At 52.4% G+C, this 15,398-nt stretch overlaps 5 protein-coding genes across 5 annotated transcripts; 4 read left to right on the top strand and 1 right to left on the bottom strand.

Moving 5' to 3' along the window:
* Nucleotides 1-1,662: 1,662 nt before the first annotated feature.
* CkaCkLH20_05340 (uncharacterized protein) lies at nt 1,663-2,227 on the top strand (the record flags this gene model as incomplete). The annotated part of the gene is made up of 2 exons (XM_038888059.1): nt 1,663-1,971; nt 2,033-2,227. 2 exons carry the CDS (start codon nt 1,663-1,665, stop codon nt 2,225-2,227), a joined length of 504 nt encoding a protein of 167 aa, XP_038746535.1.
* Nucleotides 2,228-2,513: 286 nt separating this feature from the next.
* Nucleotides 2,514-4,331, bottom strand: CkaCkLH20_05341 (uncharacterized protein; the record flags this gene model as incomplete). The annotated part of the gene is made up of 1 exon (XM_038888060.1): nt 2,514-4,331. The coding sequence occupies one exon, from the start codon at nt 4,329-4,331 to the stop codon at nt 2,514-2,516; it is 1,818 nt and encodes a 605-aa protein (XP_038746536.1).
* A 682-nt stretch (nt 4,332-5,013) lies between these two features.
* CkaCkLH20_05342 (uncharacterized protein) lies at nt 5,014-6,765 on the top strand (the record flags this gene model as incomplete). The annotated part of the gene is made up of 4 exons (XM_038888061.1): nt 5,014-5,186; nt 5,255-5,618; nt 5,674-6,284; nt 6,351-6,765. The coding sequence occupies 4 exons, from the start codon at nt 5,014-5,016 to the stop codon at nt 6,763-6,765; spliced, it is 1,563 nt and encodes a 520-aa protein (XP_038746537.1).
* A 1,783-nt stretch (nt 6,766-8,548) lies between these two features.
* Nucleotides 8,549-10,390, top strand: CkaCkLH20_05343 (uncharacterized protein; the record flags this gene model as incomplete). The annotated part of the gene is made up of 2 exons (XM_038888062.1): nt 8,549-9,640; nt 9,689-10,390. The coding sequence occupies 2 exons, from the start codon at nt 8,549-8,551 to the stop codon at nt 10,388-10,390; spliced, it is 1,794 nt and encodes a 597-aa protein (XP_038746538.1).
* Nucleotides 10,391-12,265: 1,875 nt separating this feature from the next.
* CkaCkLH20_05344 (methyltransferase domain-containing protein) lies at nt 12,266-15,352 on the top strand (the record flags this gene model as incomplete). The annotated part of the gene is made up of 6 exons (XM_038888063.1): nt 12,266-12,800; nt 14,444-14,481; nt 14,541-14,578; nt 14,631-14,768; nt 14,828-15,247; nt 15,295-15,352. The coding sequence occupies 6 exons, from the start codon at nt 12,266-12,268 to the stop codon at nt 15,350-15,352; spliced, it is 1,227 nt and encodes a 408-aa protein (XP_038746539.1).
* Nucleotides 15,353-15,398: the final 46 nt, after the last annotated feature.

The following is a 15,398-nucleotide window of genomic DNA, read 5'->3' on the forward strand; positions in this document are numbered from 1 at the left end:
AGAACCCCGGGCCTTGCAGGTTGTCACTCGTGTCATGGCCGCTCTGCGGGCGTCTTCCAATGTCTATCTTACTCATCGGCGGCTCACCCACCTTAAATACTCGGGAGTACGTGTTTCCGTCCAAAGACCTAAATTGAAGTTCATGCCATGTCCCGTTGCCGACGGGAAGTGGTGTTCAGACAAAGAATCAGTTGATTCAGTTGACGTGTTGTCAGACTTGACGTCAAAAAAAGTTTCGCGACATTGGCGAAAGATGGGACGAATGTCCGAAAATGTCTGCCCACGGTATTTCGAGGATCTCAACACAGCCTACCCGATCTTTCTCGTCTTCTGGTCGGCGTGTTTGGGATCTCCAAGGGATCACCGACACAAGAGAGCCCACATCTCTCGCATCATCCAGGCGGTGACGGCCATCATCTCTAACCAACTTCTCCCGCCTCCGCCTCCGCCCAGCCTGTGATAAGAGGAAAAGAAAAGCCATGACGGATGTGGGCACGGACAAAGCTGGTGCCGTTGCAATGTTCTCCTCCACAGCGTCTGAAAAATAAGCTTGGCAGTATGAAGCAGGGGTCGTGAAACTCCCCTGGTGGTGGAGAAGCTCGGAGCTTTCCCGCCATGCAGCTCAATCTACCAACGAGGCATGGGCGGAACTCTTCTCTTTGGTCAACCATTGCAGATTCAGCCGTGTTATGGCTATCAAGCGCGACGATTGATCAGAAAGGAGACCCAGGGTCCTGGGTTGGAACGAGGCCGCCGTTGGGTTTCGGTAACACCTCCGGCTTGGTCGTGCTAGCGAAGACCTCCTCACAGCCCCGGTTCCTCCTCCTAGCGTCAACTCCGTACCAACCCCGGGCCCATCTTTCCATCGTCCTCCCACTCGTCCCGGCCACTCATAACCTTCTTTGTATCTCCAGCGAACTACTCCTCGGAGCCTCACGAGCCTCAAAGTTGTAACGGCAGCCGCTCAGTCAGGGTGTTCCCTGTCGCGCAGGCAAGATCCGGTCGTAAGTTAGCTGCCCGATCAGGTATAGCAAGAAGCAGCCGCAACGTCTTGGCAGCTTCATCTCACCCATGCGTGACGAACTTCGCGGCCTCCTTCGAGGCTTGCGCGCTGCCTTTGGGACGAGATGTTCGCGACGTTGACGTCTCAACCGCCCTCCCGAACCCTGTCATCCCATGTTGAGGCTATTGTCTGAGTGGTGCGCTTTCGGCGGCCGCTACGACTTTGCGACCGCGACAGGCTGGGCATCTCGCTTCGATGGGGGCAAGACATGATCGGAATCCATCACGAGAACGAGGGGGCCACGGCAAAAGTGGGAATGATGGGAGGCAAACATCCAATGATCCAATGTAACCATGCACTTAGCAGCCATCACCTAACGTGAACGGACAGCCCGATCGTCTGAAGAAAGAATCTATAAAGATCAGCTGGATCTTCCTCTTGGTATCGCTTCTTCTTCCCTTTCCTCATCACGCTCTACAATCATTACAACCTTGTTTGTTTTCTTCTTCTCTTCAAAACAGCTGTGCTGTCTTCAATCTCTTCCTAACGCACTTGATCGTTCATTCCATTCTTCCGGGTCCGTGTCCCTCTTTTCGTCTCTTCTCAACTTCGACAACTTCTTCAAAAGTCTTCCAACCAAACCCCCTCAACCTTTCAAAATGAAGTTCTCCGCCGTCCTCACCGCTGGCTTCGCCGCCTTCGCTGCTGCCGCTCCCCTCGCCGCCCGCCAGTCCAACGTCTTCTCCACCCAGACCTTCAACGACCTCTCCATCTCCGGCGGCACTGCCGGCAACGCCGAGCAGGAGGCTCTTGACAAGCTCTCCGGTCTTCCCACCGACCTGAGCTCCGTCAGCAAGGCCGACCTCGACTTCCTCAACAGCGTCAACTCGATCGCCAACGACGCCGAGAAGGAGGCTTTCAACCCCGCCATTGAGGCCGCCACCGGCGAGGAGGCCGACGCCCTTCAGGTATGACTTCCACCCAGAAACAGTTCTCTGCGATTCATCGAGCTAACAACGTTCCCAACAGCGCGGCAAGATCAAGAACAAGGTCCTCAAGCTCACCGCCACCATGCTGAAGCTGCAGGCTCAGCAGGCCCAGGGCGAGGACGTCGCCGACAAGATGGCCGCCGAGCAGAAGAAGCTCGACAACAACATCAAGCAGGACAAGGATGAGGCTGGCAACGCCTCCACCGCCCTGGACTTCAACGCCTCCACCGCATAATTGGCTTAATCACTGGAGGACATGGCCTGGTCCGGCGTGAAAACCGACCACCTCATTGAAGGGGAGGATGGGAGATGAGTCGGACATGAGATAATCACGAGACGACTAGGCGCTGAGTGCCGGACTCGGATGATTCGATCAAGTGCTGGCCATTTTAATGTTATTGGAGTGTATTGGTACTAGTTAGTACGTTCTAATAACGAAAAGAGATTAAAAACCTTAAACATGTTCATTGTGAGGTCGGGTCCCAATACTAGAAACATTCTGCCCAAAAGGCTGTTTGGTTTCATGGCTTCTTCCCCTGCAGCTTAGCCCATCTATCTTTGAGCACGCGAGCGGAGCTTTTGGGTCTCCTATCCCGGGTAAAGATCCCCTTTTTGTTTCCGTCCACCCGATGTATGCCGGAAGTTGTCTGGAAATCAGCGAAATTCCACACGTGCTCCCCGACCACGCTATCAACTCTGTCAAAAACGCGATGGAACATCTCCAGGAACTTGGCCTGGTATTCTTCGCTCCATGGTAAATCTGCCACAGAGTGCAGACCAGCTAGGGCCTCAGCACCATACTCCGTCATGATGATAGGCTTACCGTACTTGTTATGCCAGCCCATCAAGTCATCCTCGAGTGCCTTTTCGGCAGACTCCAAGTCTCCCGTCTGAGTATACCACCCTTGATACCGATTCAAGCAAATCACATCAAACAAATCAGTCACCAGATCGGTCTCAAAGGTCGCGAAGCCCATGTTCGCGAAGCAAACCGGTCGCGTCGGGTCAAGTTTTCGAGTCAATGACACTACCGGCTCCAGATATTCCCTGACACCAGGCTCGTTGGATGCCGGCTCGTTCGTGACTGTCCACATCACCACAGATGGATGATTCTTGTCGCGCGCGACGAGCTCCCTGACTCCCTGCAAGTGCGCAGCTTGGGTGTTGTCACCGCAGGCTTCGGGGCAGAAAGTCGGGGGCGGCTTGAGTCCGAACATGCCCGCGACGATGGCCAGGTTCAGTCCGACCGCGGCCGTCTCGTTGATGACCACGATTCCGTGACGGTCGGCATAGTCGAGAACCTCTTCTGCGTATGGGTAATGGGAGGTCCTGAAGGAGTTGGCGCCTATCCAGGACATGAGGTTGAAGTCATGGATCATGTATGCAGCGTCGAAGCCTTTGCCGCGGATGGGACTGTCTTCGTGCTTGCCGAATCCGGTGAAGTAGAACGGCTCGTTGTTGATGAGGAAGCGGTTGCCTTCAACCTTGATTGTGCGGATGCCGAAGTTTAGCTCGTAAGTATCGAGTATGTCGCTACATGTAGATTCAGATCCTTGGAGTATATCGGCTCGGAGTTGGTAGAGGTAAGCTGCGCCGGGCTTCCAGAGATTGGCCGAGGTGATCTTGATTTGGCCTTTGCTACCGTTCACAGAGGCAACAACATCACCCTCTTCGTCTATGATGGAGACCTTCAGCTTATTGTCCTCAACCGACTGCGTTGTTTCAACCTCGAAGTTGACGATACCTGTGTTGCCATCGCCAACGTCGGTAACAACAGTGATGTCACTGACTGAAATCGAGGGCACCGCATACAACGAAACCGATCGCGCCAGGCCGGCATAGTTGAAAAAGTCATGCTGGTAATGCTGCTTCCGCTTGCCACTCTGAAGAGTTTCGATCCGACCAGGAGGGATAGTATCCCAAGTGAGTTCGTTGCTCACGGCCACAGTAAGACGAAACTTCTGGCCGGGCTTGACGCTTGCTGTGATGTCCGCTTCGAACGGAGTGTATCCGCCAGAGTGATCGGCAACCAGCTGGTCGTTGACATAAACGCGTCCACGGTGTGTCGCAGCGTCGAAACGCAGGAAGTATCGCTGTTCGGACCAGCCCCGAGGGACCGTGACCTGCCGCTGGTAGTAGACCCACCCGACGTGGCTGCGAATCTTCTCATCGACAAAGATGTCGTTGTAGCTGGCGGGCACCGGGACCTGAAGGGTTGACGGAATTGGCTTGGCCCAGGGCGCATCGGTCTCAATGTCTATTGAGTCTGCAATTGCAAAGTTCCAGATGCCATCTAAAGAGACAAGCTCTCGGGTTGAGTTGGACTGTGGCTTAAGCATGTTTGAAGAGGTCGTCTACTATTTGTTGTGGAATGTGATTGAACAAAGTAACGTGGATGCTGAGAGTTATGAAAGCCAGTTATATTCGGAATGCCTCATTCGAAACTTTATGGACTTGAAGTTTTGCTAAGGAGAAAGACAAAGCTCCCCGGCGCTCGGCTACTCCGCACAACCATCGGCCGGTTGATGGCCGATCTGCCGTTACCGTGTCTCACTGCCGGAATTCCCGCTCTCGGCCGCCACCTCGGATCCTCCCCCACCATGTTGCCGGCACTACACCCACAAACGTCGCAACCAAGGCCGCAAAATTCGAATCTGGGCACCCAGTCACAAGCAATATAGACGGAGAAGTCCAGCAGATTGCGATGGCCAAATTTAGTTAGAGAATGATTCACGGGGACAGCTCCATCTGGGGTAAGGAGTTCGTGCGGGGAGTGGGGGAGATCCTTGGAAGAGACAACTCAATCTGGGGAAGCTGCTTCTGTGTCCGGGGTGCATGCAGAATCTAGTCGATAGCTCTGCGGCTGTCAAGTATAAAGAGGATTTGAAGCATCACTATCTCTGTATGTGATGGGGACCTCATTACCGGGTTCCAGCTTGTCTTTGTTTTCCCTTCGTTGACAACTTGAGGTTGACAGCGTTAATCATGGCACACCAAGTCGAGCCAAAGCCAACAGTTCAGATGGTCGAGGCCGCAAACCAGAATGAAGCGACTGCTCCGGTTGAGCGGCCTTGGGGGGCTATCTTAGCCAATCGAAAGTTGGTTTGGTACGCCATCATCGCCAATATTGGTCCGCTCATGTTCGGATACGACCTCGTGGTTGTCGGTGCCATTTCAGCCCTTCCAAAGTTTCGGTAAGACATACTGGCTCGACAGACTTCCGTAGTCAGTCTCACTAATGAGACATGTTTGACTTGAATAGTGAAGACTTCGGAGATGGCTTCGGGATGGCATCCATCCTTCCTGCTCTATGGCTTGGCCTATGGAACGGTTTGGTTCAAGCAGGTGCGGCTGGAGGGTCGGTCACAGCTGGCTGGTTCCAAGACCGCTTCGGTCGCCGTGCGGCCTTCTTCCTTGGCGGTGTTCTAGGGCTAGTCGGAACCGCAGCAGCATACACTTCCGGCATGCCATCAGGAGTCACCGAACGACGAGTGTTGTTCTTATTCGCCAAGATCATTATCGGAATGGGCTGTGGTGTTCTCATGTCTGCATGTCAGACGTACATCTCTGAAATCGCACCCAAGAACCTTCGCGGAGTCTTGCTCGGGTTCTACGCCTTCAATGTGGTAAGTATCACCCTGTGAAGCGATACGAATTGTGCTTAACTTCCGTATCTTCCAGTCTTTCGGGCATCTCCTCGCCATCTCGATCGTTTTCGACCAAGTCAGCAACCTATCATCGACATCATACCAGATACCATTCGCTACGCAGTGGGCTTTCGGAGGCGTGGCAATCATTGCGGCCTTTTTGCTTCCAGAAAGTCCCGTCTGGCTCATATCACGAGACAATATTGAGAAGGCCGAAAAGTCTCTGACCAAGCTGGGAACCGCCGGAGGCCAGAACATGCTTCAGAGGATACAAGCCACCTTGGCGCATGAGGATGACGAGACTGCTCAAGGAAGAAGTCAGCCGACATACCGCGAATGCTTCCAGGGCACCAACCTTCGCCGGACGAGGATCATCATCTTCCTGAATATCCTCCAGCAGTTCGTAGGTATGGCACTTTTGCAGAACGGAGCGTACTTCCTCACCATGGCTGGCATGCCTGCCAAGTACTCCCTCATGGTAAATCTCATCGGCGTCGCCTCCAACATGGTCGCAAACATGATCTCGTGGTATACCGTCCCAAGATTCGGCAGGAGGACAATGATTCTTTTCAGCATCGTCTTGGACATACTGTCTTGGGCGGCCATGGGTATCGCGGCTTGCTTTTCTACCTCGGCGGCTCAATGGTAAGCATGCCCCAACACAATCCCACCGGCTGCTTGGTACGTGCAGATTGTTAACACAGGTACCAGGTTTGTCGGGGTCGCTCTTCTCCTGTTCGGCTTCTTCAACAGCTTCGGAGTTGCCAGTGCGGTGCCGGTCATCGTTTCCGAGATCTCGTGTGTCCGTCTCCGATCCAAGTCTGCAGGTATTGGTCTCGCGGCCCAGTCCATTGGGGCCTGGATCTTCAGTTTTTTCACGCCATACATGTACAACCCCGATGAAGCAAACTGGGGAGGGAAGATAGGCTTCTTCTTTGCGGGAACGAGCGTCTTGGTCCTGATCGTTTCATGGTTTGAGATTCCGGAGACGAAGGGCAGGACCCATGCGGATCTCGACTTTCTGTTTGAGTCGAAGGTCAAGTCTTCGGCCTTTGCAAAGACTGTCATTCCTGAAGTCCCGCTACCTGAGGATGACTTGAAGGGACTCGGTGGTGAGAAGTTTTGAGCAATGAGAGGACTCATTCAAGCAACTCATTTTGGGCGTCGTTTCTTCGTCGTGTGGGGGGCGCTCATTTCATTTACGTTACTCAAATAAAACGCACACGATTCTTACAAAACGCATTCCAACATCCGCTTTGTATGAGATGTTTGACTCAAATGCGTGAGAAAAGCTCATCTTCCCATCGCCAGAAGCGAATCTCATGAGCTTTTGCCAAACACAAAACTCATCATACAGCTGAGTTGAGCGCGAAAAAGGCCAAACAGCAGCAAACCCGCATGTTCAGGGCGCTGAAATTACCTGAGGGGCTGATTCCTCGCTTGGACACACGGCCAATGCTAGTTCCCTGCGGTGTCCACACGTCAGGAACGCGATGACGAATTGCTCGCTCTGTTTGGTCAGAAAACCCTGCCATTTCTCTCGACTGCCGGCATTCGGGCCCGCTTTCTAGGGTTGAATCTCGCCGCACAGCAATACGAAGAAATCCGAGGAGATTCATAAAGGCTTCTCCCGTCTCCGGACCCCAACAACAACTTGTTCAGCTCACAACGAGCTCATCCCCGATGGCACAATTGGCTAGCGCGTCAGACTGTTAATCTGGAGGTTGGTGGTTCGAGCCCACCTCGGGGAGATTCAGTGGTTAAATCCCACCGCAAGACATTCTTTTTGGGCTTCATTTATCTTGTTATGTGCTTATGCCAAGGGACATGGGTTTCCAAAGGCGCCCTACCTAGCATCCATCTATCTCGCTCAGGCTGAGATTGAATTGGGTGCGATTCTTTTCTTCTTTTACTGGACTTGGTAACTCGTAGCTGCAGAGCGGGTACTTGAATTCGTGGCCGCATGAGGTTCGCCTAAGCATTCGTTGCTGGCAAAGACTGTGTCGTCAGAACGGTCGCGTTGTAATCAGATTCAAGTTCCAGACTGACCGCTTATTTGTCTGTAGGTTTCGACTGGTTTAAAGAGCAACGAGTTCACCCGAAAGTGGACTAATCAGAGGATGATATCAGCATGGTACCTGTGTCTTTGGACGAAACCGCAAATACCTCGCAGCCACCTGTGCCTCCGAAGCCCGGGAGAAACCCACCACATTCATGGTCTTCGAGAACAATGACTAGTTCGCTCTTTTCCTCTCTGCTGATTGGTCTATGCACGGCTCGTACTCCCAAGCGACGCCATCGTAGACAAGGGGCTGGTCCGGTCTTACAGCCGCTCCTCCGCACACATTCCTATCCCGAAACCAAACACCAATTGTGTAGTCTGATAGGCCGAAATAGCACAAAGAACAGCGCCTACCTGGTCCTTTCCGTCGACTTATCTTTCGCAGCTAAGCATCTATCCGTACAAACTTCAATATTAATTGGGCAGAACAGAAGCAGGCGGGGCCACGATAGGTTTGAGGCTCCCGTACTGGGGTGATCCCTACCAGCATCAATCTCCCCCCACGAGTCGATTGCCGTGTCGGGTAAGACGTTCGTCCCGGCTCCATCCCACTGATGTGTCTCTTTTCCTCATATCCAGTGGGTTTTCACCGGCCCGTCAGACGCGGACGGTTATGGAACCTCAAAAGGAGACCCACGCTCCCACCGGGGCCTTAGGATCGTGAAGAAAAACGGATGAATGGTCCAGCCCGATTCTCCGTCTCATCGCTATACACTCAACTGTCACCGTCACACCCGCAAGCTTTCGATGATTTAAAGAGCCGTGCCGCCGTCAGTGACAACGTGGATGTGAAACTTGGTCTTGACGTCACAACATCGGCAAACTTGACCTCACCCTCGCCACAACCATGATAGGCGCCCTTTTGCCTGCCGGCTCACTGAGCCAGGCAGGATCTACCGATGCGAACCTCCTCACCAAACCATACGTTCTTCTATCTATCGCAGCTATGTTTCTGTTCTATGGCTTTTACAGATGGGCACTGCCGAAACCAATTTCCGACATCCCCTACAATGTGAGCGCTACGAAGAACATCTTGGGAGATATCCCATCACTCCTGGAAGGAGTGAAGCGCACCGGCGAGTTCAACCTCTGGCTGCAGGAGCAAGCCGCCAACTTCGGCTCGCCTCTCTTTCAAGTTTTCATTCGACCCCTCAGCAAGCCAGTCTTGATTCTCTGCGACTTCAGCGAGGCACAGGACATCATGATGCGCCGCAAGGACTTCGATCGATCCCACATGACAGCCGACCTTCTCGAGGGCGTCGGACCGAATCACCACATCCACATGAAGACGAACGGAGAGTGGAAGCGACACCGGAGACTTCTTCAGGACCTGATGTCACCCGCTTTTCTGAACGAAGTCGCCGGCCCTACAGTTTATGCCGGTGTACAAAGGCTCATCGACCTGTGGGCAGATAAGACGCGTCTGGCTGATGGTCGACCATTCGCAGCCGAGACGGATATTTACTACGGCTCCTTGGATGCGGTGATAGCTTTCACCTTTGGCGGTGACTTCCCTAACAGCGCTATCCGCCCAACAATAGATGCTGTTCGGAGCCTCACGGCCGAGGACATCGAGCGCCTACGAGGAGTCTCGGCGGCAGCAAAGGACAAGATCATGGACTTCCCTCAAGGCGAATGTGACGAGAAGCTCACCGCCACGCTGGATGTTGCTGGCTCTATTGAACATCTTATTGGGTCGCCGATTCCGAGGATCAAATGGTGGTTCGTCGAGAGGAGACCTGAGATCAGCAAGGCTATTCAGATCAAGAAGGCGTACGTACTCGAAGAGATTGCCAAGGCGCTGCAACGACTCAAGGAGCACGGTGGTGAGGAAACGAAGGTCCTGTCGGCAGTCGAGCTGGTGGTTCTCAGGGAGAAGAAGCTCGCGGAAAACGAGAACAGGCAGCCGGACTATTTCAGTTCTACCATGATCGACGAGGTGAGTCATAATTATCTAGCTTTCGTCGCGGCGCTAACATCGATGTAGGTCTTTGGTGTTGTCGTCGCGGGTCACGATACGACAAGTACGACGATGTCCTGGGGAGTGAAGCTCCTGGCAGACAACCCCAGTGCCCAGACCAAGCTTCGTGAGGCGCTTCGAGCAGGATTCGCCGATGCCGCAGCCGAAGGTCGTGCCCCGACTATTAAGGAAATCACAAACACCAAGATTCACTACCTGGACGCCGCTATGGAGGAGATCCTTCGTTGCGGCGGCGCTGCACCTCTCCTCGACCGCGAGGCCCTCTGCGATACCGAACTTCTTGGCCACCACATTCCTAAGGGAACGGTTGTGATGTGCCTCGGCCGAGGACCCAGCATGATGAAGCCCGCGATTCCCGTCGATGACTCCAAGCGAAGCAAATCCAGTATTGCGGCGAAAGCCCGTGTCTGGGAAGATGAGGATATCGGCCAGTTCAAGCCGGAACGCTGGTTGGCCGGCGACGCGGAGAAGGACTCATACGAATTTGATCAGCAAGCTGGCCCCCAGCTCGCTTTCGGTCTGGGTACGCGCGGTTGTTTTGGAAGGAGGCTTGCGTATCTTGAGTTGCGCATCATCGTGACGCTGATTGTGTGGAATTTCGAGCTGTTGCCTTGCCCGGAGAAGTTATCTGGGTATGGCGCAAAGGAGGGCCTGACGTACAAGCCTAAGGACTGCTATGTGCGTCTGCGGGCCGTGAAGATGGACTAGACATGGCATTATGGCGTTGTGATTTTGGGGCCAGCTAGGTGCCGATAGCTTTCATGGTCGTTTCTCAGTCTCCTCTCAGCATAGCCATTCTATTTTGTATTCTCATTACGAAACAAGAATACTTATGAGCGTTGCTTTGCTCATCTTTTCAAGCAAGGTTTCCTCGACAAATACCTTCACTGCTACGTCACGTCCACTCCCAAGTGTCTGATGTCTCCAAATAACCCTTGAGGCCAACGGTCTGAACCGTGTGACGACTTCAAGCCCAAAATCTAAGTGAAACACCAATATTGAGCTTTCATACGAAGGGAGGGAAATCTGGCCCAGGCCCGAGTATAGTACGAGGAGCTTCACAGAAGGACGTATGTCTCGCAGCTTTCGAGTCTGCGACATGAGAAGCCAAATCGCCTTCAATCAAAAGGCATCGTGCTTAGCCCCTCCAGGGAGAAGTGAAACTTTAACCAATCGACACATTTTGGGCCTCCCTTGACAAGCTATTGGCAGTGACACTGCCGAGAGTCAGGAACACCCACCGATCTAACCGGCTTGGCCATGGAATACATCAAGACCCCGACCACCCCTTGCGGCCAAGTACGTCGCTGCTCTCTGGACGGTTAAGATGTAACTTCTGACATGAACAAGAATAACAAACGTGGTCCGATATGGTTGAATCAATGTTTCCAGAGCCACGTGCTCTAAATTCTTGCAAGTTATCGAGCTACGGCTTTCAAAACTTCAGCCCTAAATGAGTATGCAGCCCAACGACAAGTTCACATGACATGCAAATAGGTTATCACAGCGAACGCCTCATTCGCCACAATCCACTCATGTTCTGAGATCGTGAGTCTCAGGGGTTTGCATCGTGAGAGACAGTTCAGGGCCAGTTGAGATCTAGACGCGTGTCTCGAAACTACCAGACAGAGCGTGTAAACATACAGCCATTGCAGAGTGAGTAACTTTCCCCGGATTTCATTATAAAACACGGGGTAAACCTGGGGTCAAAGCCTGGGATATCTCTTTCATTGGGTACTTCATTCTTCTGAAGTCCATTGAACTGGATCGACTTTGCGATTCAACCACTCTCGGAACTCGCTTACTTGCTTTTCCCCGACATGAGAAGCTCTCTCATATTTGGCGTTGCCATCGGACTGCCATGGCTTGGCTCAGCTGCCGCCTGCAATGATAATTGCGGCCGAGCTGTCGCTGGAGCAGCCAGGCAGAGTCCGCCGCTCGTTTCTCGGAAGTCTCAGTGCCAGGCTTTTGTGTCGGCAACCGTCACAGTCACGCCCGGGTAAGTCGAATCCATTCACCTGATCTCCTCGTCCAGGTGGGAATCCAGGCTCTGACACTCTCCGTAGATCCGTCACTATCACCGCAAACTCCTTTGCTGAGCGAAATGTGCATGGCCCACGCCAAGCCGGATCAGCTCCTCAGATCACCGGCAGCGTACCCGGGTACGCCAGTGCTTGTGCCGATGTAACATCTTACTGGCTTGCTTGCCAGTGCTTTTCTGGAGTTACGGCTACCACTGTTACTCTCACAGCCGCACCGGCTTCTACTATCACCGGGAGCCCCGAGAGCTCTTCAGCTCCGACTAGTTTTTCACCGGCAGTGACATCTTCCAGCTCATCGTCAGCTAGGATTTCCAGTTTGGCTACTTCTTCCTCGGCGGAGCGGTCTGAGGTGCTTTCCACATCCACGGCACCTCCCCCAACAGAAGCTGTGTCTATACGAAGCTCGCCCTCACAGACACCGTCTTCCTCCGCAACCTCATCTGGTGGATCCTCATCCATCGAATCTACGTTTCCAACTAGCACCATTTCTGGCCCTGGAAGTACATGCAAACCAACGGCGATACTGCCCAATCCCATACCGCTGTTCGAAACTGGCGACGAAGAATTCACATTCGTCGTGTTACCCTTTAGCATCGGCGTATTCGGCACATTCGACACCAATGTCTACGTCAGTGTCAACGGGCGCCTCTCACTGTACGGGGCCAATTATGCCCACACGAATTACCAGCTTCCCGATACTTACCTACCCTCCGTTTCCATGCTCGCCTACTACGATGATCTGAATCTCACATCCTCTAACCATATTGTTGCCTACCAGGTACTGGGCTCGGTCTCTGGTAGTCGCAACGTCACTTTCGAGTGGGTCACGGAGCACTGGCAGTTCAGGAATCAGGTTTATCACTTCACAGCGACGTTCGAGGAGGCCCAGCCCGGTATTGTCACCTACCGGTATTATACCATATCGGATAAAGGTCGGAGTGCGACTGTTGGCGCCCAGAACCTTCTCAGGAGAAATCAGCCAAAGTTCACGCAGTACACCTTCGACACCCCGAACTCCGTTCGTGATAGAACATTTGTGCGTCTGAACACCACGGGTGCTGGCAGTTTCACCACGGGTAATTTTGAGACTTCTGAATGTTAAAAGGGGTGTAACTTGAACATCGATGGAAATCGCTTGGACTATGTTTCCCTCTAAACGTTGAGGCTTCGTGTCATGATAAACCACCAATACGCAACGTTCGTCATCAAATCTTTGAGTATGTCGGGATGATTATACCCCAGAATATGGTATAAGTTGCAACTTGTCTTCTCAAAATGAAATCAAGTCCATTATGGGCACTTTTAGAGATAGGCGAGTAGAAATTCAGGCTTATTGAAGTCAACAGGAATTGGAAGACATCGAACATATATTCCTCAACATACATGTATCAGGAAGACTCATGGGAACTTCGAACGAACATGAACTGACAACAGTCATTAGATAATCGACTCTGTTTATCTTTCAGAGAAGTGATGTCGGGGTGGGCATTCCAACCAACTTTGATGTTATCTTCAGCGGCACAAACGGCGGAGGCGGACACAGTACCCGGCCGTTTCTTCACGGCTACATCAATAGTGCATCCTCTGACCATCTTGGCGAAGAGGGGAAGACACGCCTCCATGCAGTTTGCTATCCACATTGGAGTAGAAGTTGCAGGAGAAAACTAGACGGAATGATTTAATTGGCTTTGAGAAAGGCCCCCAGCCTTGTTGGGTCGCCGGCAATGATCCCCGGTGCAAGACGTTGGTTCAATCCAGCAGCGGGTCTGATAATCCATGCTCGTTCGAACAGGAGCAACTTCCAACTGCGGACATACCCTGGCTACTTTTCTAAGGATTGTCTTCTCTTTAAAGCAGCTCTTTCCCCGCGCGAGATTGCACTTGCTGGGCGCAAACTGTCACTTTCCCGGCTACCTTGCTCCCACTTTGTTTGGTCTGCACATTGTAGATTGTCGTTCACGACAACCAAGGTTCAATATGGGAATCGCTAGCGAGCCCTCGGTTCGTGCGGCTACGAGTTCAGCCTCAGTACTTGCTGGAAACAATCAGCATGCCTCAAATGGGCCGGAGCACGCAGCCACCCAGCCTAGCGCGGATGACCCAGTCACGATCGAGCCGTCACTGCTTGAACCTGAGGACGAAGTTGTTAGTTGATCCACGACCGCCTTTTTCTGGCACTCGTCGCATTAACCATTTGCCCAGGCTGATGACCGCTCTTCAATTGACGAACAAATGTATGCTACACCACATGACAGATACATGTAGTCGGCCACGGACAAATTCTCAGTTGCTTACTTACTTCCTAGTTCGACGTACACTCAATCGTTGGCCTCCAGTACTGTTGATTATCCCATGGATTATGGGCGAAGATATCATGCTTTTCGGCGCGGAGGTGAGTCTTACACGTACCCTGACCCGATTTCTACGAGACCGCCTCCTAACTTGCAGCCCAGCATACGTACTTCCCAATGATGAGGTAATGTCTTGAAAGCAACGGAAGTTCCGATAGAGCCTGATTTTGAACCAGCTGGAAATGGAACGGCTGGATGTAACCCATGCAATGGTGGTACGAGCAATTGGCAATAGGCTCTTCCTTGCACCTCTTGAGAAACAGAAGGTGACCAGAATTTTGGATGTCGGTACCGGTACCGGAATCTGTAAGGGATTCTTCTTCATTCGACTCATCCAAAGAAATGTCGTGGTAACCATGCTCCAACAGGGGCGGTCGAGATGGCAGATGTTTTCCCGAACGCAGAGGTACGTTCTGGATTGGAACGTAATGTAAAATCATGCGGCCGAAACTGATTCAAGTGCAGATCATTGGGAATGACTTAAGCGCCATTCAGCCTTCATGGTACTTCTGCTATTTCAACTCCTTCCGAATGCTAGCACTGACACAAGTCAAGGGTTCCCCCAAACGTCAAGTTTGAGATTGACGACGTCGAGAGTTCGTGGGTCGGCACCAAGAAGTTTGACTACATTTTTGTCCGTCACATGCTCGTCGCCATTGCTGATTGGCCAAAGCTGGTCAAGAATGTATACAAGTAAGTGATAGGCTCATCTTATGCTTGCAAAATCGTTGCTGAAACGGCTTGTCGTCTAGGCATCTGGACCCCGGTGGCTGGGCCGAGTTCCAGGATTTAAACTCCGAATACTACTCCGACGACGGCACCTACACTGAGGAGCACGCGACGCGAAAGTGGAACAAGCAGTTTGTAGATGCTTGTGAAGCTATGGGTAGAACAGGTTGTCCTGGCCTGAAGCTCCAAGATTGGGTGAAAGACGCAGGTTTCCAGCGCATCACCCACCAGAGGTTCAAGTGCCCCGTGGGTCCATGGGCGAGGGATCCTCATCATCGAGAGGTTGGAATGCTTAACCTCATCCAAACTTTGGATGGACTAGAAGCGTTTTCCCTCAAGCTCTTCTGCGATGTTCTTGGCAAGACCAAAGAGGAAGTGCTTGTGATGTTGACCAAAGTTCGTTCGGAAGTCAAGAGCAACACGTTCCATGCCATGTTTGATCAGTAAGCTTTTCATTCCCTTGATCGTACGGACACTAATGATATCACAGTCACGTGGTCTATGGACAGAAGCCCGAGGATATCGAAGATGAACAAGCCGATGAGTGAGCAGAGTTGGAAACACCCATCCGCCCTCGACTGCACATACTTTCGT

The sequence above is a fragment of the Colletotrichum karsti genome, assembly GCF_011947395.1.
Source record: "Colletotrichum karsti strain CkLH20 chromosome Unknown Scaffold15, whole genome shotgun sequence".
In the NCBI taxonomy this organism is placed as follows: Eukaryota; Fungi; Ascomycota; class Sordariomycetes; order Glomerellales; family Glomerellaceae; genus Colletotrichum; species Colletotrichum karsti.